This window comes from Musa acuminata, chromosome BXJ3-3, assembly GCF_036884655.1.
Source record: "Musa acuminata AAA Group cultivar baxijiao chromosome BXJ3-3, Cavendish_Baxijiao_AAA, whole genome shotgun sequence".
NCBI classification, from domain to species: domain Eukaryota; kingdom Viridiplantae; phylum Streptophyta; class Magnoliopsida; order Zingiberales; family Musaceae; genus Musa; species Musa acuminata.
The window spans coordinates 4,397,178-4,418,669 of NC_088351.1; the positions used below are offsets into that span (position 1 = coordinate 4,397,178).

The 21,492-nt window shown below is 43.7% G+C and overlaps 4 protein-coding genes across 5 annotated transcripts; 1 reads left to right on the forward strand and 3 right to left on the reverse strand.

Moving 5' to 3' along the window:
* Window positions 1–3,655: 3,655 nt before the first annotated feature.
* On the reverse strand, window positions 3,656–7,538 carry LOC135632348 (5'-adenylylsulfate reductase-like 3). Its single transcript, XM_065140847.1, has 4 exons — window positions 7,090–7,538; window positions 4,866–5,053; window positions 4,656–4,780; window positions 3,656–4,283 (listed from the first exon to the last, which is right to left on the reverse strand). Exons 1-4 carry the CDS (start codon window positions 7,267–7,269, stop codon window positions 3,829–3,831), a joined length of 948 nt encoding a protein of 315 aa, XP_064996919.1. The 5' UTR covers window positions 7,270–7,538; the 3' UTR covers window positions 3,656–3,828.
* Window positions 7,539–8,739: 1,201 nt separating this feature from the next.
* On the reverse strand, window positions 8,740–11,119 carry LOC135633858 ((R)-mandelonitrile beta-glucosyltransferase-like). The gene is made up of 2 exons (XM_065143811.1): window positions 10,618–11,119; window positions 8,740–9,695 (listed from the first exon to the last, which is right to left on the reverse strand). The coding sequence occupies exons 1-2, from the start codon at window positions 11,117–11,119 to the stop codon at window positions 8,740–8,742; spliced, it is 1,458 nt and encodes a 485-aa protein (XP_064999883.1).
* A 764-nt stretch (window positions 11,120–11,883) lies between these two features.
* LOC103977499 (lysine-specific histone demethylase 1 homolog 1-like) lies at window positions 11,884–16,001 on the reverse strand. Of its 2 annotated transcripts, none has more exons than XM_009393037.3 (2): window positions 13,303–16,001; window positions 11,884–12,356 (listed from the first exon to the last, which is right to left on the reverse strand). In XM_009393037.3, exon 1 carries the CDS (start codon window positions 15,891–15,893, stop codon window positions 13,455–13,457), a length of 2,439 nt encoding a protein of 812 aa, XP_009391312.2. In that variant the 5' UTR covers window positions 15,894–16,001; the 3' UTR covers window positions 11,884–12,356; window positions 13,303–13,454. The 2 variants fall into 2 exon arrangements, with proteins under 2 accessions (XP_009391312.2, XP_009391311.2); XM_009393036.3 differs by having other exon boundaries at window positions 13,269–16,001.
* A 3,194-nt stretch (window positions 16,002–19,195) lies between these two features.
* Window positions 19,196–21,103, forward strand: LOC103977501 (7-deoxyloganetin glucosyltransferase). The gene is made up of 2 exons (XM_009393039.3): window positions 19,196–19,900; window positions 19,986–21,103. The coding sequence occupies exons 1-2, from the start codon at window positions 19,390–19,392 to the stop codon at window positions 20,921–20,923; spliced, it is 1,449 nt and encodes a 482-aa protein (XP_009391314.2). The 5' UTR covers window positions 19,196–19,389; the 3' UTR covers window positions 20,924–21,103.
* The last annotated feature ends 389 nt before the right edge of the window (window positions 21,104–21,492 follow it).

The following is a 21,492-nucleotide window of genomic DNA, read 5'->3' on the forward strand; positions in this document are numbered from 1 at the left end:
CCTTTTCGTTCGTGTGCGACTCGGTCGAGTCGGACTCGACCACGACAACATATCCAACTCGACTCCATCTCTTCTTGCGTGGCGTCTTACCCGCCTTCTGATTGGAGGCACAGGTGGAGCCGCCTGTTGTCTCCAGACCGCAATGGAACCCGCGTAAGACTCAGTGGTATGCTCTAAACGTGCGTGTGTATATATATATATAATATCTTTTATGCCGTCCTTGGGTTTAGTTCTTAACGTTCAACCGTAATAATGTTAACTATCTTCTTGTATGTTTCAATTAGCTGTCAAACTTTGGTATACCAATTAATAATCGAAGGTTAAGATTAAATATGGTATCTAAATGTGACTCTAAGTGTAACTTGATTTATAATTGAGATTAATTCTTATATATATATATATATATTATCTTTTAATTTTTTTTTTGAACGGCTCATCCAATTACATTTTTCTTAAAGAAACAATAATATATTTTTTTATATTTAAAATATTTATTTAATTATGATAGTATCTCAAATTCACTTATCTTTTGTTAAAAAAAACATCTCGAAAACAAAACTATCTCTTGAAACTATAGGCCATGGAAGCATCAGGCGATGTAGTTGGCCTTTGGTTCCTTTCTTTGGTGCCTTCCTACGTGAAGCTCTATACAACGGGAAGGGAACTCCAACATCCAACGATGAGCAGTCCACATATGCCACTTCCAACGCAATCTGCACCTGCCATGTATAGGGTTTCAAGTGAAGCGTTCGTCTCCTTCTTTTCTTCCTTGTCCTTCAGAAGCACTACGGAAGATGGCTAGCAATCCATGACATCATGGTGGGGTTGGGCTCACATAAGCTTGCAGATTACCCCAAGGAAGAGAAGATAAGATTATGTACGAATGCAGATGAACTCCGATCGTCTTCCAAGATCCAGAAGCCTAAACACTAGCTAACGTACGTGAACCACGTGAAACGAATAGAAGAGTTGTTTGACCGAGAATATATGCTGGTTGGTCGCTTCCGCGTCGGGGAGATGAAGATGACAAGTCGAGGAAGAGGAAGATCACAGGATCTAGTGGGTCACATCATCTCTAACACGCACGATTCGGTGACGTAGTAGAATCTTCTAATCGTTCATGGCATCATCGATGTCGTCTTTTCACGATAGGTTACTGTCACAAGCTTGAGAAAGAATCGTACAGAAGGACACATGGAATGAGTTGAATTGGATTAGAACTCTACGACAATGCCTCTTTGCTTTTAGCACACATCAAAGGGAGAAGCATTTGGTGTGCAGATCAGCCTCCTCTTAGAGGGATGAGATGATTCAACACTCATCTCGCATTAACTGCAAGAAACAGTCGATGGTTTTTTAATGGACTCACAGCGTACATGAATGCGTGAAAGAGAAATGCACTGGTTTTCTACTGCGTGCAGTTTCCTTTGTTCGGCTGCCCACAGGAATGCAATTGCAAGATATATGCATACGCTGGAAGGAGAGATTATAGATCAAAGTGACAATAAAGAGAAGCACGGGAAAAGTTCTTTTTGGTGTGTTCAACACAGAAAGTCCTTTTCCTTATCCTGTCAAAAACTTTCACAATTTATCATAAAATCTTAGGTTTGAATCTCGCTTGCATCACAATATCTTTCGCTTTCGAACTGAATATGGACAAGTGACATAAATTACCACTAGATAGAACGATCTCTTGAGAATATAATATAACAAAAAGTTGATTATGAAGGCATCATTACAATGTGATAAATATCGAGATCGAGTCATCGAAGACAAACTAAGTAAGCTGAGATAATGAGAGAAACAAAAGTACTGGCAATGATGAGTACCAACTAAAGAGAGAGCTTTTCCTTGGAAGGAGACACGGACTCACATGTGCAGAGTGACCAAATGAATCCCGGTTTTGATAAGCTGGTAAATGGATCGACACGTTACTTAGGAGATGCGAAGCGGTCAAGGCATTCGCGAGCTGTTCGCCGGCAGGTCTTCTTTTGGATTGTTGGACGTGCATGAACTAGAAAAGATCGGAGTTTGAAGGGTGCAAGAAACGCGCGTAGGACAATTAATTACGTCAACTAAAAGTAACGTTATGGGAATTGCATGAGCCATGCAACAATTTGGGATCGTCAAACATGCTAGCAAAAACTGGTACTTTCCTCTGCAAATAATATGAGTGGATCGAATCTGTACACTCGAGCTAAAGACGCTGGTGATTTCTCTAACGATTACCTGAGATGCTATCAAGAATTTGCTCGCTGAAAACATGTTAATCTCAGACGAAATAGATGTTGTGATTGTATGTTTTAACTGTAGAAATACAGAACACATGCAACAATCCCACCCATTCTTTCCCACAGGGTTTTTATAAGCGTATATATATGTATATACAATCTATTATCTCTTTCGTAATATATGGTAATCAACGACATTATCTCCTTTCTCTGCATGCAGCACGGAACAGTTTGCCTTCTTCTAGCTTCGATGGAGTCAGAAAGAAAGCGAAAGGCCTTCGGCTTTGCTTGGGAGCATATTGAATCTATAAACAGCTAATGAACATTAATCGGCGAAGACTCTCCGAATGGATGATGCAACCATTTTAACCCACGAAACCAATAACTCCTTCGGCTTCTTCTTGTCATCATCCATCTGTTCGTCATCTTCACCGTCTCTTCCTTCGTTGGCAGCCAAGAGATATGGAGGATAATCTTCATCCAACGAGTCGAAATCTATAGCACAATCAACGTAGTCTGCGCCTGCCATGGCTAGAGCTTCAAGTGAAACACCCATCTTCTTCTCCGTCTTTTTCTTCTCACCTCCTTCTGAGCTCTTTATCCTACCACTCCACAGGTATATATAGCAAGAGGTCACCTACACAGCCAGTCAGAATGATCTGATCTGATGCGAGTAGAAGATAATTAATGGGTGCATGTGTGAACTCGGAATTTTCTCAGGCCAGAAAAATTCAACTCTACGACAAGTTCATGAAACCTGTGACGAGCCACTCGTTGTCGTGCACCTGTCTACATGAATAGTAAAACTACTGACGAGTTGTTTGACCGGGAGAGTTCGTCCTCGGGGCATCTTCTCAAACACACCACTCATGGAGAGCTAAAGACGATCACTTCATCTGCAGAGTGAATACAGAGTAATGGACCGCCAAACTTTTTCGTCCAACACAGTTCCATTAAGTGTTCGTGAAACCTGTGATCGCTGCTTGGTATTTGTATGTATATAAATCCATATGACTGCGAAAACCTGTGTTCCGAACGTTGGCAGTCAAAACCTGTCTATGAGAAGGGAGCTATTTGACTGGAGAATGCATGCACGACGTCCTCTATGAGAAGGGAGAAGAGGACGCGACCGGTCTTACTCGGTGTTGCATGACATCATTGATTCCGAACGTTGCCAGTCAAAACCTGTGTTCTACAGAACCCAAAAGAATACGTGATGAGAGAAAAAGGCTTGTTTGTCTTGGGGGCATTTAAGCAAGCCACTCACAGGCATATCATAAGATATGGCTCGTTGTCTGTCAGCTATCAGTTCAGATATTGTAGAGATATCCAACCACTCTAAATTGCCAGATTTCTCAGATTCAGTACACTATAACACACTGCCATAGAGAAACAGCCAAAGCATAAAAATATGAGATAGACCATCAAGAACCGTTTGAGTAGATCTATCTATTTCAGAGAAAAAAGGGTGTGGAAGAAGAGGCTACTGGAAGAATTGTTGCAACCAATAACAACTAAAACCCAAAACAATTAGCGTCAATTAGTGTCGGATTCAAATATGAAATCTACTATACATAGAGTTAAGGAGTATCTTGGCTTAATTCCTATCAGTTGTAGTGTATGCTTTTCCGGAACTAGGTTCGCCAAGGGAGACCGAGGCTAAGGACTGGGAAGCCCAAGCCCTTGCATTCATTGCCCCTTCCTGCAAATTGCTTCGCTTGCATGGGTACAACCTACCGACACCCTGCTTGGCTTCTTCAGTGTATGCCCGCAGGTGATTCCAGAAATTTATCAAGCTTGCATATCGCATCTGCCTCCTCCATGCTCGGTGCAAACATGCATTGAGGCTCGGCAGGAGGAAATAAAGCAGCCTCATCAGCAGGAAACAACTTGCTAGTGCCAAATAACCATCCTGCTGCAGCAATTTCTCAGGTGATCTTGCCCATGAGAACGGGCAGCTTTCTTGCATGTCTTCTTCCTTGGGCTCAGTATCATTTGGTGGGTCCACAAATTTATCCAGGGACATTGATTTCACTGATGAAGGACCAACACCTGCCACAGTGAACAAAGTACGATAAGCATAAAATGTTGCAAAGCATATAAAACCATGTCTCGGAATTTGTTAATTTGCAATCTTTGTTACATTCGACCAGAACAACGAGGCCCTCACAGTCCGGACCAAGTAAAGAAAAACTCAATGCATAAACACAGTTTAGTTTCATCTAACTGTACATTGTATGATAGTTTTTAATCACTGAAATAATTGTTTAACATGACATAGTTTATTCCCGAAAACAAGATAAAGAGCATAATTCGAGGAAGATTGGAACCATAAAAGGAAACTGGAACATAACTATGCAATGAAAAGTCTTGTAGGATCCTACTACATCCAGAAAGGGCCAATAATACTAAAACACAATATACCTGTTATGTGATTGTAAAAAGCAACAAGGGAATTCACGTTTCGTGAGCCATGATACCGCACCCTCATAGTTGAATTTAGAAGAAAAAGGGTTGGAAAACCATGCACTCCATATTTTGAGATTATGCTGCAATTGACAAGTTCCAGATGTAAATGCAACTGCATCCATATATTTGACAAATCATGTAATTTGAACAAACTTTGTTCCATACCTTGGCCTGATAACAGATTCTTCAAATGCAAAATGATGGATGGTTGGGAACAAGTTTGACAAGATCTGGAAATTTGGTCGGCAGATTTTAGAGAAGGGACACCAAGATGCATAAAAGAGAAGGGCCACATATTCCTCCCTGTTCTTCTGCACTATACTCAATGCCTTCTGCAAAACAGCTTCATCTCCCTACATACGGGTAAAAGAATGTCTCAAATCATAAAGAAATAAGTAAATTGATATAGTTTAAAGGATTTCTTCTGTTGGTAGAAAAAGAGAAAATGAAGTTTTGACAAGGTTTCCAAACAGCGTCCAAAACAAGAAAGGGCCCTTACAATTACCCTGGTTGATCAGAGATAATGGCTAACACTAATACCAAGACCAACAAGAACATCAAGAAACCATCATAGAAGTGCGCAAAAACATATGAAAAAACAAAGAGCAGAAACTAGAAAAGCCATAGAGGTACCTAGTATGTAATGTCATCTTCCCAGGAACGGTTTGAGAAATTAATGAAGTTAATGAGTTTTTTTGTCTGTAGTACAATTTTGTGAGGCTGTTATGATCACAGGCCCATCAGTTCGTCTTCTGCCCATGTCACTTTATTCAGAAGCAGTGGTTTTTTCATCCAACAATTTTGGTGTATAACAGACAGTTAGAACAGCACTATTACCAATTAATTATTGTTTTCCTTGTACCCTGCAATTGTCACATTCCAATGTTTTATCCAGATTGAGTTGGATATCTCAATTCTCAAGGACAACCTTATTTAATAAGTGTCTTTGTACATCTTTCCCAAGAAACATTAATCACCCAGTTACGTCATCAGTTGACACTCCCATGACATCCATAATTAAGTAAAAGAAGAAGAACTAAATCTACTTGGTCAAACCAATTACTCAATTGTCTATGCTTATAGTATCATTAATAAAAAGAACAAAATCCAAAATGTATGTGATCATGAACCATCTTCTAGGCAGAAAATTGCTCATTGTCGTCTTATAGTTGCCACCAAATAACATGTCTTTTATAGAATAGAATTTTTCAGTTTACCAGTTAACTTAAACTAAGCAAATTGATTTGTTTAAAAAAACAACTATCCAGAATATAACAATCTTCAGACGAGTTTTATGTTCAGGAATAATAGAAGATTTTGGCATCATCTAGATAAATATTATAGTCGGAAGTAGTGGATGAAAAGTTATACATGCAATACATTTTTACAAAAGAAGGCAAATGTATGACAATCATGCATGTTATAATGACAGTTAAACATGTAACAAGACTAAGCAAGATGACATTACATTTCCGTCTTGATCCCTTAATTCAGGACATCCAAATATTAATAAATAGATACCATAAGTATGTTAGCAGTAAAAACATCAACAAAGATATGATGATTCTATATAATCATACCCAGATAATATGTTAAGTCCAATTACTAGGACATTTCAAACCTTTAGATAAGCTCCTCTTCTACAAATCAGTAAATATTTCTTTTAAGGGCTGGAAAACTACTTTGAATCATGGATGAACAAAGGTTTTGATTTTTTGGCGACTGCTCTACATAAGAGTATGTTCCTCCAAAACAATCAATAAAATACAGCTATAAATTAAATTCTAGCAAACATTACAAATCCTAAATGTGCTAAATTACAGGTCATGTAGAACAGTACACCATGATGATCCTTCAAGGCAGTAACTGCAACAAATTTTGAGTTTTTTAATCAGTCATTTCTTACATAGAGATGACAATTTCAATCCATAATTTTCAGATAGCAGCCAAGCAATAATGAATCAGAATCACATGGTCCATTGCATATGCCATGCACCCGGTTCATAACAATTTTATAATACCCTCACTGATCTATTGTTATCCAGAACTAGTTTCGACGGTGATCATGAGTCAGTATCTGTAAACAACTGAGTAATTTTGCTTCCAGTACATCTGATGTTGCAACCTATAATAAAAGGGCAAACCAACTCAAAACGCTTGCTATCTTACAAGGAACAATTTGCAAATTCAAAATTATAATTTAAATTATCCGCAAGCAAGATCCAAATTGACATCAGGGCTCCCATATTCTTGAAAGCACAAAAGCAATCGACCAAAAAAGATCTTTTACCACGAAATCACGATAGACAATTTTAATCTAAAGAGGAATAACACGCAATAATTAAGGAAAAAAAAGAACCAAAGATCCCAAGCAGAGGTAGGCAAGCACCTCAACCACGCCGATCTGATAACCACGAAGCTCTGCCGTAGGATCCAAATCCCAGCACGAGTCCGGGCGACCCATGATCGAGTCTCCGGCAGAGGGCCTGGGGCAGACCGGCGAGCCAGCCGATGCGGCAACAAGGGCGATCAGGAAGACGAGCGCCACGCCCCGAAGGTTCCAATCCATGTTCCGATTCCACGAAGTGGAGGTAGCGCGCGAGAGAGAGGAAAAAGAGCGAAGCACGGAGGAAACCCTAAGTAGAGGGCGCCAAGGGAAGATAAGGAGAGATGAGGCGGGTGCAGGATAGCACGGTTCCGGTGGTACCCGTGCACTTCAGCTCCGCCAAGCTCTTCTTGTCCGCGATGAGGCCGACGGAGAGATCTATAAAGATTTCTTTTTCGCCTCTCTCTCTCTCTTTCTCTCTACGCCTTTGTGAGAGAGGCGCGGCGTTTACAACGGAGGAAGAGGGGAAGTTGGGGGTGTGGTGTCGGGTGAGGCGTGATCGGGACCGTGGGTTGTCGATCGGACGGTGTTAGTAGAGAAAGAAGGCGAATCAGGGGCCAGCGGAGATGAGGTGGAGGTTCCGTTCAGCACGGGCGTGCGGACAGAGACAGGCAACACCATAGTTCCAGCACACGACGATCGGGTACTGTGCCACTGCAAAGAGCTGACGTCATCGTATCATCGGATGGGGGCCAACAAAATATATAGGAAGCCAGTTGCCTGATTCATACATGACAGGAACGACCTCGCCGGCCGCCCACCCAACGCTGGGTTGACTTCGGTCCACGCTTGGCGTTTGAAGAGTAGGGAGAGAGGAGGGAGAGAGAGAGAGAGAGAGGAAGGAAAAAAGAAAGAACAAAGAGAATAATTCTTGGCATGAACAAAAAGGCAATTAATTATACCATTGTTTTTTATTTGGGAATAAATAAAAAAGGAAATAGTCAAGAATTTATTGAAAATAATATGGGAGATTAATATGATGGACCCTTTAATGAGTCAAAAGTACTACTCTCTTATTCTTCAACCAGATTGCCTTTAGATGAGATAGCCTCCACTCCTGCTTTTTTTTCTATGTATTGAAAATATTGAATTTATTTACAAGAATAATTGATGAAGGAGCTGATTACCAGTTTGACAACCTTACAGGAATAGAATCAAGTAAATATCATTCAGAGATTGGAGAGTGCCTCAGGCAAATTAGATGTAAAGCCAAAAGCTTTCTATCTTCAATTTGAAACTTATCTGCAGTTGGTGATGTTCCATGTACAAGACAACAAACCCCACTTAGAACAAGGCAGATTTAGAGGAATATTGATCCAAGTAGGTGCCTTGCCATTATTAAACATCAAACTCACTTGTCAAGAAACTCATATTCATCAGTTAGTATTAACACACAGACAACAACATCCTTCTTTTTATTTTTGCACTAGTTTTTTTTTCGGTCTCTACCCACCTTGTTTTGTCAAAGCTTTTTTAGGCTGGATTTCTGATCCAATTCAGTTTCAGCTGTGTCCTTAGACACATTCTACATTCCACATTGAATAAGTACTCATACAACATAGGCTTCCAAATGCATATTATTCTTCTAAGACATAAAAAAAGTTGCTGGTCCACAGTTCAGTTCAGAGGTTGTTGCACTTCCAGATCATGTCTTCAATTGTCATGAATCGAGTTCTTTTCTATTGTCTCATTCATGTCCTTGACTAATCTCTCCAAGTTAGTATATGAAGACCCCCCTTGTGCAGTGGCTTGCTCTGTCAACTTCTTCCACTTCATAACATTCTTCCTTATCTGCTGCCCTCTCTCCCCTTCCATTAATTCCACAACGAGGTCCTTAATATGTTCTCTCTTCACTTGTTGGTCGATTTCCATTCCTATTCGCCATTCCTTACAAGCATATCGGCAATTCGTATACTGGTCAGCAAATCCAGGCCAGCAAATTATTGGCACTCCACCACAGAGACTCTCCAACATCGAGTTCCAACCACCGTGCGTAAGAAAGCCACCTATTGAAGGATGAGAAAGCACTTCACTTTGATGGCACCAACCGGCAAAGAAGCTCCTCCCTTTAGTTTCTTCAATGAATTCTTCAGGCAATGCAGCATCGCTACTACCTTTGAGAAGATTGGGCCTAATGATCCACATGAAGGGATGGTTGCTGTCAGCAAGTCCCCATGCAAACTCTGTTAATTGTTCGCTTGTCAAGGTTGTGAGGCTTCCAAAGCTGACATAGATAACTGAAGCATCCTTTTGAGCGTTCAGCCATTCCTTCCATCCATGATCTTCTTCCCAAAGGCTTAACCGCAGTGAGTTTTCGGGATTTCCTTTGATCTGGTTCAGTAGCCCAAGAACAGGCCCCACTGTGTATATCCGATGAAAGGAACTTTTAAGAACATCCAGGACCTGGCTTTCCATGTGATCAAATGTGTTGAGTATCAAACCAGAAGCTTTCAATGCGCAGTCAACTCCTTCCATCTCATTCTTGAGGAAGTAGTCATCGAGATCTGTTGTTCTGATGAAACTGGAAAGGTCCCTCAGACGCATCTCTCTCATGCCAGGAATCCAATCTATGGTGGTGTCCAGGTATCCATTCGTGATGCAGTTGTGATCTGTAAAATGCAGGAACACCAATTATGACAATGAATTGTATGGGATGATTTTGGTGGTTTATTGATTCCAAACATCTCTACTTGTTTGCTACCTGTAAAATGAGTTATCAAATGGATACTTGAAATGTGAAAACATGAAATTGCAGCCAAAAAAAAAAGTTCTTCACAATACATACAAGTATGCTTCTTTCCCCCTAGAACAACATAACTATGGATTCATGTATTACGGGTTACACAAAAAGCAAAGGAAAGCTCTCAATGTTGATCTCATAGCTGCATGCCCATCAGAACACATAAAGATTAGACAACTCAGTCGAATGATGCATAGGTCTGAACATTAACTCAACTCAGTCGGAAACGGAAACATTTTCTCCCTGGTGATGTTCAGTCAAATTATCTTATTGATTATTTAATATATGCTCAATACCTAGAGATGTGAGTCAACTATTTTATTAGTCAATTACAATATATCAAGCAAATAAAGATTACTTTCATAGGTCAACATTTTTAACAGTACATCCATGGAGCACCCCAGCCAACTTGCTATGTGGAGAGGTGCTAATCATTTTCTTATGTCGTTCCACAAAAACTATCAAACTTGATTTAGGAAAACATAACCCATATCAGGCTAAGAAGAAATGAACAGTATATCTGATTTTGTAGAAACAAGAAGTGGTCATTGTACCGAGCAGCTAAAATCTCATTCACTGGATTTGTTGGACATATAAACCAATGCAAAACCAGGGCAGATTCCTGTAAAGCCTTTTTTGCCATCTAGTCTAATTTAAGACCTTTTCTTGTATGGAAAAAGGTATGAAAGGGATCAAAAAAGGACTTTTGAGTAAGAGAAAAAATAGATCCTTTGGGGGGAAGAAGAAGTCCAAAATGCTACCAAGATGTGTCCTAAATATAAAAATTGTACCTTTAAGTGGTGTGTATCCTCTCTGAATGAGCTCCTGAAGTTGAAGGGAACCGAGGAGACTGCAAGCACTCGTAGTCCAGAACACCAGATGAGGAACGCCCAGCCTCTCCGCGTCCACCGCGAAGGTCATCAGGAAGTTAGATATGACGCAAGTGATAGGGGGAGCATCCATGGAACTGCTGAGTTTCTGCAGGAGCTCTCCGATGGGGGCAGCGCCAGTTTCTCTCACCGACGACTCCAACTCTTTGACGTCAAAGGAGTCGGAGGCAGATGATGCGTGGCCAACCGGAATGGCTTCGAATCGGAAGGACTCGGAGGCGAGCAGCGCATGGCGTCCTCCATTCTCGAGCGGCCGGTGGTGGGCGAACTCTGTGTTGATGAAGGTGACGCGGAAGCCCTGGGAGTGCAGCAGCTTGGCCAAGTCCAGCATTGGGTTCACTTGGCCTGCCGCAGGGTAGGAAAGGATCGCTGCATGGGGCCTGGAGATCGCTGCACTTGACATTTTGGAATGGTAATGCCTCCTACTCCTCGACACTTGATGCATAGTTCAAGGGGATGCAGAAGAATTGGACATAAACAATGACCATCTCATGTTCTTCTGTACTCGTTAGAAAGTCCAATGGTTACAAGAAGACGTGAAAGATCAGTTATCATCTGCATCTTACCAAAGGTGTCATTTAAATATGACATGATTAGAGATCAAACCAGCCAATTAGCTCATAAAATACTCAAAAACACATATCAAATGGACCATTAAATATCATGAGAAAAAAATATTGGATAGTTCACATGGGCCATGCAAATAGAGAAAAGACAATAGAAAGATATTACTGTTTAACTAAGTGATATATGCAGTGTTCTGATCCACCTTAAGATCTAGCAATGGGAGTGGACCAGTTTATTCTGGTTTCTATTAGTTCCTTTAGGGATAAGGAGAGTTACCTGTGTTGATCCGGTTCTTTGAAGATTAACATGAGATTCTTGAATCTGCTTTCAGTTCATAGGGGCAGTCACCTCTGCTTCATGCTTTGTTTGCTTTCAGAAGTAGGAGGCCTTTCTGAATTGAGATTTCCTTGGGCAGAAGATAAATCCATATATCCATTGAAACTTCGTAAACTTATGCAGGAGTGAAGAGATGAATGCTATAACCAGAGTATGTTTTCCATTTTTCTTCCATGCAAGTTATCCTGTTCATATTCAAACAACAGTAATAAAAGGCCACAATTTGGATTCTGATGCCACATGATAAAACACTGGTGGCAGATATAACTCAGATAAAAAGTCATTTGTTTGATTGAGAAAAAACATACATAACTGATGGGCCTTTTTTAAAAGAAAGAATCACAATTTTGATCATCAAAATAATTACATCTTATTGTCTCTATTATTAAGTACTAAAAAAAAATACTCCAACCATTTGGCGCGATCTTCAGCAATGATCTTGCGACACCATCTGTAACATCTCCTTCCACATCACTGGAAATTACTTAGTCACTTCCTTTTCTAGGATCCCAGTAGTACTTTGCTTGCACTCACCTTGTTTCCAACTATTTCAAATGACCTTCTAGGATAATCTACAGATACATTTTCCAGCTATGCATCATAACTGATGTAAATGGCATCAACGGTGTTGCAAATGGAGCATTTTCTGTAGCTGGTTGTGTTATCACTGTACTGTCATCAATATAATTATTTTGACGATACTGATTTCCCACAAAAATGTATCCTTGGAGCTTCAACTGTTCAAATATAGATGTATTAGCTCAGACTTGATCATTAAAAATGGAATTTATAGAAACAGAAAAATAAATTCCTTCACTATTATTGAAGCTTCCAACTAAATGATACAAAAACAATGGAGTGCAGTAGGCTTCATCTCTTAAACTCAAGAGGACAAAGTGTCAAAGTTCAATTAGATATTCCTGCGTTAACCAAACTTCAATTAGATTTAACTTTTCCTGTAGTTGCTCCCTTGCTGGAGATACTTATGCAGAAAATAATATAACTCATAAAGCAATTGAAGAGCTATCTTTAGAAGAAGCAACAGAATGCAGACGAGGAAAACATCTTAGCACAAACTTCTAACACTCTCTTATAAATCCTTTGCTCTCTAAATAGCTTACATAACATGTTCTGGTAAGACTTCTGTTGATCAGTGCCTTACAAATAAATCATAACAATACATGAGTTGAAATTTAGTTAGATATCCTCAAAAAGGTATGGTGACAATTAAATTCTCAAATATAGTGTCATAGCCATTTACCCTCTATCTTGATTAATTATATCACTCTTTAGTTGCAGCAGATTTGTTTGTCATTAAGAAGCATAATACAAAATAGTGAAAAGGCAAAGCAAATTTGTATGCATTGCCCAGATCAAACAAACTGAATACATGTGAAACAGTGGCATCTAAATTAGAACAATTGGTCAACTACAGCAATAGATTTTTCTTTCATCTGAATGACAAATTGTTGGCTAGAGACTAGGTCTCGAGATGCAATTCTTATATCAGTGAATATAAAATCATCTCATGGCAAGGTGTGACCTCAACATAATTGATGATCATCTCAAGATGGATGCTCAGGAATAAATGCACATCTATTGTCTATAATGAAATTATTAGATGCTATATTAAAGGCAACACCAATTACCAAATTTAGGCTCAAAGAGAATTGGATTCAGCACCTCACTGTGGATTTCCTATGCTTCAGATTGCAGGACTTATTCACCACTCTGACTAGTGGACCTGAATTAACTGAACCAATGACCAAATATCTTCTTTTGAACCATGTGTGTAAAATCCAATGCCTTGACTAAAATACTCATTAATTCCCACATTAAGTCTTCAAGTTTTCTGTTCTTGCAACTTTTATACGGGCTACAAGGCTCTCGCCAGCACTGCCCAAGCTGTTCCTCCCAACTAATTTTGTGCCAAAGCTACGATACAACATGCTCAGTCTATTGTCATCATCAGCGATTTCAGCCAAGTCCATAACAATTTTCTTTGGAATCAAGCAATAAAGGAAAAGAGAAGCAGAACCCGAATTCTTGTCACCAATTCCAACTTGCACCAATGAAGTAGAGTCAGACCCTGAAGAATATGGATCATAAAGAACTGAAAAACTACCAAAAGAGAAGTCTGGAGTTTGAAAGAGGTAATCCAAATTCAAAGGATCCTCCATAACATCTACTTTATCCATTACTGGAATTGTGGACCTCCTTCTGGCGACCCTTGCAATGTTAGCTGCTTCCCTGAAACCACTGAGCAAAGCTCCATGCATAGTCGCCGGGTACCTCCTGTTTGTTGCCTCGCCAGCAAAGAAGACCCTCCCATCTCCCACGCTCTCAGCTAAAATGTCATAGTCATCACCAGAAGACCCAACAGCAACATAAGAATATGACCCATAAGTAAATTTATCTGACCCCCATCGAGTGCAAATCACTTGAAGGGGCTCTGGGACCTCAATTCCCTTAGGAGCAAAGATACCCCTAAGAACTCCAAGCACCCTTTCAACATGCTTTATTGGAGATGTATTCTCAAATTTAATGGCAGCCTCCCCAGCAACAAGAGCAACAAGAAGGGGTCCTCCAGAAACTGAGGAATAACTATAGAACAGAAAAAATTCACCACGATCGCTTGGATCCTCTGTCAAGTGCCCAAAAGTGTCAATCCCACCACCCCAAAAATCATGGGGAAACAGCATGAGAACCTTGTTAAGCAATCCAAAACCCAATCTTTTGATCGCCTCCTGCTTCTGCTGAGGTAGTTCAGGCACAAACTCAATACAGCCTTTCTTGAGCACACCGAGTGACACAGTGCACAGTGCCATGTCGCCGCGAAAGACCTGCCCATTTGCATACACCATCACTCCATCACATCCATACTGAATTCGGGTGACTGTCCTTCCATAGAAGATGGGAATGTTCTCCGCAAGAGCCCGAATGAAGTGTCCATTGCCGCCAGGAATGAAACAGTGGTCGCCACCCATCTCATAGGGGTCATCCTGGTCCCAGTAGACCATGGAGAGGTCCGAGAGAGGGGCAGCATTGGCATACTCGAGGTTGGCAAGGTGCCAATTGAGCAACATCCTTTCCTCCGAGGAGTTGGCGAAGCCATAAGCTCTGCGGAAGGCCTCGAGGGCAGTCCCGAGAGAGACATCCACTGAGCTGAGCTCATCAATGACGGCCTGGCGGAGCTTGCACACCTTATCGAGAAGCTGGTTGAAGGCTGACTCAAGATGCGAATCGATGACAGTGTCCACCGGCCGGCCGTCCGGGAGATACAGAGGGCACAAATCTCGAATCTTGTGGAGCGGGAAGCCAAGCTGGCGAGCCAGGACTCCGAAAGGGTTGCCATTGATACCGGTGAGCACGCTGCCGCCCAGGTCAGCAGCAGCGACCACCCCTGGAGTGGTGGAAGAGGCGCAACATTCCATCTTTTTGGTGAAGACGCGGCCACCAGGGCGGCCGCGGCCCTCGAGAATGGCGACCTTGAAGCCAAGAGAGAGCAGGTGGCGGGCAGCGGCCAGACCAGCGACGCCGGCACCGACGACAAGCACGGTGGGGGCTGGGAGGGACGGCGGGCGGCGACGAGGTGCGGCGATCACGGCGGACGCGAGGCCGAAGTTGATGAAGCCATGGTCAAGAAGGAAGGCATAGGCGGTGGAGACGAGGGCGCGGTGCTCGGACCGGATAGACTCCATGGCGTGGGCCTCGGTGACCCACACCGAGGGGTTGGATCGCCACCGAGCGAGGATGTGGTTGCGGACGACGATGTAGTTGGATTGGGCGACGCCGCCCATGACGGGGACCACGTTGGCCTCGATCTCCTCCTCGGTGAGCGAGTCGATAGGGAACCCTACAGCCATGGCGATGAGGGCCTCGACGTCGAGCTCGCGGGCGAGGCGGAGTGAGGACGAAGGGGGGCGACCGCGGCCACGGCGCCGGGGTCCCGCGTCATTGATCTGCATCTGGATCAGCTCGTCGAGGAGCTTCTCGTTATAGACGACGGACGCGGAGCGGGCGGACGACGGGCGGAGGACGCGGAGGCAGGCGGTGGGTACCATCCCGGGGAACTGCTTCTTGCGGCGGCGGCGCTTGCGGCCCGCAGCGGGGGGAGGGGGGTCGCCACCGCCACCACCGCCATCGGGCAAGGGAGCTATGGTTTCGGAGTCGTCGACGGGAGGGGTCGTTTCGGCAACCTCAGCCGGGGGAGGGAAAGGGGTATTACGGGAAGACGCCATGGCAGGGGTATTCCGGGAATCTGGTTCTTCCATAGCTCTCTCTCTCTCTCTCTCTCTCTCTCGCGGCGGCGAGAGAGGGCGTGGAAGTGGGTAGAGTCTTTGGTTCGACGTCTGCAAAACTTAGGCTTTGATCTCGTGTTGTTTTGGACAGAACCCCCTCACTACAATTATCACGAGAACACCTTCTCTTCCTCGTCTACCCGTCTCCCTTTGTGCATTCGGCTTCTCAGTGGAGCCCAAACATGACCCAGCTGTGGAGCCACTCTTGCTCCAATCACAAGACAGGTGCCCAACCGAGTTAGAAACACAATGGTAAGAAGTGTATTATTCATAACGAGTTAATTGCTCATACTCGGGCTTACGCCGATGTACACTTCTTGGGTGGATCGATCCATTATTTTTTCATGGCCGGGGCCCACTGAAACTTCTTTTATTATACGAGAATGCCATGTATTTCTCAGATTTATTAGTAACAAATAATTATTATTTATTAAATAATAATGGAGTGTCATAAGAGGTGTCTACGAGAGAGTAGGAGACAGGGAGGACAGTGAGACATCAAGTTGGAGATGCGAGAAGAGATCATGCAGCTGTCATCCGATGTCCAAGCCTCCAATATAGCAAGGAAGCTCTCTGCACCTTCTGGATCACCATTCTGCTCTAGTTCTCTTTAGCTCCTCCTTTCTTCTGCTCTTCTTCTCTCCCTGCATGCCTCTAAGGATCGTGGAAGGAGGAGAGCTCACCAAAGAAGACGAAGAGAGGACCAGAATAGAAGAACTCCAATGTTAACATAGTTGGCCTTCCATATTTGGTGAATTGAGGCTCTCAACGCTTCCTCGCTTTCTCTGTGGAGAGCGAACAAAAGAAGAGTTGGTATATGGCTTCCTCCTCCGCATCTTCTTCTTCTTCTCCTTCAACCTATAGTCCACGGAACAGATCAACGAATTATAGTGCTACCATTACCTCGTTGCACCAATGGTTGCAGGCTCACAAGCTCCTCAGCAACCCTCCACAGCTGAAGCAAACACTGATGACCAAGAAGCTTGAAGGTGGCAATTTGCAGCTTCCATCACAACTTCTGCTCATCAACATTGTCGATTGATCTCAAAGAACCACAGAACATGAGTGTGCAAGAGTTTTACATGATTACATTGGTAAACCATGGTGGTTGTTCTACTAGGACACAAAACATTTCTGAGCTAAGACGCAGTGCTGTCAAGTGATCATTTGTTCTTTTTCGTTTCGGACTTCATTTCCTCGGTTAGTCTCTCCAAGTTGGCAAGTGATGTCTCACATATTCTTGTAACTCACATTGTCATCTCCTTCAACTCGAACAGTAATCCTCCTCATCTGTTGCTTAACATCATCTTCCATTAGTTCCCTAGCATAAACCGCTGGGCAATTAGCACGTTTGTTACCCTCCCTAAACAGATGGGAGAGATTAATCAAGATAAACTTAGATATTAATCGTAATATTTCATTCACAAGATTAAAGATTAATAGTATGCTAAGGTAGCTCAATCGTTCTGCCCAGAATGTGGATGACTTGTTGAATCTGACTTAACGATGAGTTTGTCGAATCCCTGAACTTGTATCACTTCTAATAAGAAATCCACAACTCCTCTCCTTTGTTTGCTCAACAAAAGAGCTATGGACACAAAGAAGATCACATTTGGGATGATTCTATTACCCCTAAAAACATCATCATTCATGGCTTTCCACACCAACTCAAAAAGTGTAAGCAATAAGCATTGAGCAATCATCCCCTTCGTCGAACCATTTCGTAACGTGTCAAAGATTTCAAAGTAGAAACTATACACCCAATTTAGATTCCAATAGGTGAAAAATCGGGATGACGCCATCAAGATCAGAACCGAACTCGAGAAATCGGGATAGCACCGTCAAGTACAAAAGCTGATCCCAGTAACTCGGGACAGTGCCGTCAAGTACAAAGCTGACCCTAGAAACTTGGGACGACACCACCAAGTATAAAGCCGATCTCGGGAACTCGAGCGACATCGCCAAGTACAAAACCGACCCGGGGAACTTGGGACGACACCAAGTACAAAGCCGACCTCGGGAACTCGGGACGACACCACCAAATACAAAACTGCCCCGATGCAGACATTGATTGCATAAACGGTATGAGCTAATCTCCTACGGGGGTCGACAGTCATTAAACAAACACTGTACAATCAACCCTCGTGCCTAAGTATAAGAGCCAACTACTTGGCATGCCAGGTGAAGCTTTTTTCCCAAACAACTTGGAAGAGGACTCTAAGTAAGAACTCCACCAGCTTGACCTTCGGAGAGAATGAGTCGGGAAACATCCCCTCGGCTTCGACCTATGTGCAGGTCCCGACAACGACCTGCTCCGCTCGAGCCGACCCGACGACCGGCCCAAAGTCTTCGTGGGCGCCTCCTTGGACATCCGAAGTCGAACCAAACCGTATTGAGCAGAACGAGGTCTACCTTGTATTTATGGATGATGCAAGATAAGAACTTCTTCTACGTTGGGCCCTCTCACCAATTACATGCTTGGTTAGAGGCTCATTGGAACTCGGTAGAAGGAAGTTGCGATAGGACCCCACCTGAAGCCGATCGCCTATTCTCCGGCTCTAGTAATCTCTTTCGATCGTGAGACACAATAGTTCATTGCCTCTCATTCCGCTTCCTATTAACCTGAATCCAAGCCCCATAGATGTGTTCCTTCGAGGCAATTTCCATACAATACTTAAGAGACAACAACGGTAATTGTTTCCACACCGAAGCATACCAAAATTGCTCCGTGGAAGTTGGAGCACCAAAGTATTAGGTGGAGGACGACATCTCCCCTAAAGGACTAAGTGTCCTCGATCAGGATCCGAACAGCTTCAACATCGGTGGAAAATTTGAAACCAAAGAATCTTTGTGCAGATCGATAATATGATCGGTGGAGAAGAAATAAAGCTGATTTATGGTCAAATGTATTTTATTACAATTTTGACTAAGCGAGGGATCAAATGGTATAGTTCATTTGTTGGTAGCTCGGAGGAGAGTTTTTACTGTTCGGTGATTCAATGCATTTAAATCTACATCACATCCAATAAATAAATGCATGTTGATCTTCCACATTGCTGACAGAGTACTGTTGCTAGCTGACACAACGCTGAAAAGACGGAGGAGAAGGAGAGTAGATCTGTTTACATGTGGAGTGTTCATTAGAATAGTTTGGATAGTAACTTGTAGAGGACCAAATTCTTTGGTGTGTGTGTGTTTGCAGAGAGCTTCTTCTTTTGGAGAGAGTCAAACTTCTCCTAGACTATCTTTGTCTTATTTTGTATCATTACAACCTTGATCTGGCCAGAGATTCTGCATAGATATCACACTGACAGTAATCTATGTGGTCATCCATTTCACGAGTTCATAGAATAAGAGACGTTGACACAAAAAATAAGAGAGAAAGGGAACTCCATCTGTTTTTTTATAGCACTGTGAAGGCAAGGCAAGAGGCGAGTTGAGAAGGGAAGACGAGACGAGAAGAGCAGAGATGGCCTCCTTTGCTTCCCATACGCCTCATGCTGTGTGCATTCCATATCCCGCGCAGGGTCACATAACTCCCATGCTTAAGCTCGCCAAGCTCCTCCACTCCAAAGGCTTCCACATCACCTTCGTCAACACCGAGTACAACCACCGCCGACTCCTCAACGCGCGCGGCCCCTCCGCCCTCGACGGCCTCCCCGACTTCCGCTTCGAGACCATCCCCGACGGCCTCCCGCCCTCCGACGACGACGCCACCCAAGACATACCCGCTTTGTGCCGCTCCACCATGACTACGTGCCTCCCGCCCTTCCTTGACCTTCTGTCGGAGCTGAACGACCCGAGTTCCGAACGACCCCCGGTGAGCTGCATCGTCTCCGATGGCGTCATGAGCTTCACCTTGGACGCCGCGAGGCAGCTCGGCATTCCGAAGGTGTTGTTTTGGACCACCAGCGCTTGTGGCTTCATGGGATACATCCACTACCGGCATCTCGTCGAGAGGGGCCTTACTCCACTCAAAGGTATTAGCTCTGTGAAAGTCACGTACTTGCACTTGCGATCCACAGTTTCCTTTCCTACTCGAACTCATGCGAGGTTTGCGATCAGATGTCGATGAGCTTACGAACGGATACCTCGACACGCCCGTCGACTGGGTGCCGGGGATGAAGAACATGCGCCTACGAGACTTCCCGAGCTTCATACGCACGACGGACCCCAGTGACATCATGCTCCACTTCGCCATGGACGAGGCTGGAAGAGCTTCCATGGCGTCCGCGATCGTCCTGAACACGTTCGACGAGCTGGAGAGCTCCGTCCTAAACGCAATGGCCGCGATACTACCACCAATGTACACGGTCGGACCTCTGCAGCTGCTCACCAGCCAGATCCCGCCGAGCCCACTCGACGCCATGGGCTCCAACCTGTGGAAGGAAGAGCCTGCCTGCCTAAGGTGGCTGCAAGGGAAGAAGCCCGGGAGTGTCGTCTACGTGAACTTCGGCAGCATCACCGTCATGACCAACCAACAGCTGATCGAGTTCGCGTGGGGATTAGCTAACAGCGGATACGAGTTCCTGTGGATCGTCCGGCCCGATCTCGTCAAGGGCGAGTCTGCCGTGCTGCCGCAGGAGTTCACGGTGGAGACGAAGGAGAGGGGTCTGCTAGCGAGCTGGTGCCCGCAGGAGGAGGTGCTGGCGCAGCCGGCCGTCGGCGGGTTCCTGACGCACAGCGGATGGAACTCGACGCTGGAGAGCATTTGCAGCGGCGTGTCGATGCTAAGCTGGCCATTCTTCGCGGAGCAGCAGACGAACTGCCGGTACGTGTGCGCGGAGTGGGGCGCCGGTATGGAGATCGATAGCGACGTGAAGAGGGAGGTGGTGGAGGGCTTAATAAGGGAGCTGATGGGGGGAGAGAAGGGGAAGGAGATGAAGAGGAGGATGACGGAGTGGAAGGAGGCGGCAGGTAGGGCGGCCCAACCTGGTGGCTCCTCCTCTGCGAATCTAGAGAGGATGGTCAAAGAGGTGCTTCTTCCACGGAAGGGGAGTTAGACATGTTATCCTCGCGTGATTGGTTCTGAGACAGAAGGAGAAATAAATTGGCAAGTATGGGAAAGCTCAATCATGTACCGGAGAGGTTTCATTACGTGTGGGAACGACGTCTATTGTTTAGTGTTAGCGCATGGGATTGCGTGCATGCACATGGATGGATAGCCTCTAATTTGGCTGATACTATCAGGCTATGTCGTGGAGCTCTGTGCACAACAATTTGAATGATACCGACTAATTTAACCGAATAATTAGAATCAAGTTCCCTAAAATACTTCAAATCTAATCTAATAACAGGCTTATTTCATTTTATATACAATCATAAACATCCTTTCACATTTGCTGTGAAAATGTAAAAATATATTACAATTTAACTAACATCCATGAGGGTTTTTTTTTTTTGTATTTGGACCTCTTAACATTACTAATATATATGCTCTAATACCAACTATGACGATCTCATATTATGAAAAAAAATTGGAACTATTAATTTCATGAGCCTAATTCTAACTACATTCTATTCTATTCTACTCTCTCTCTCTCTCTCTCTCTCTTGCCTTTCCTCACTCACA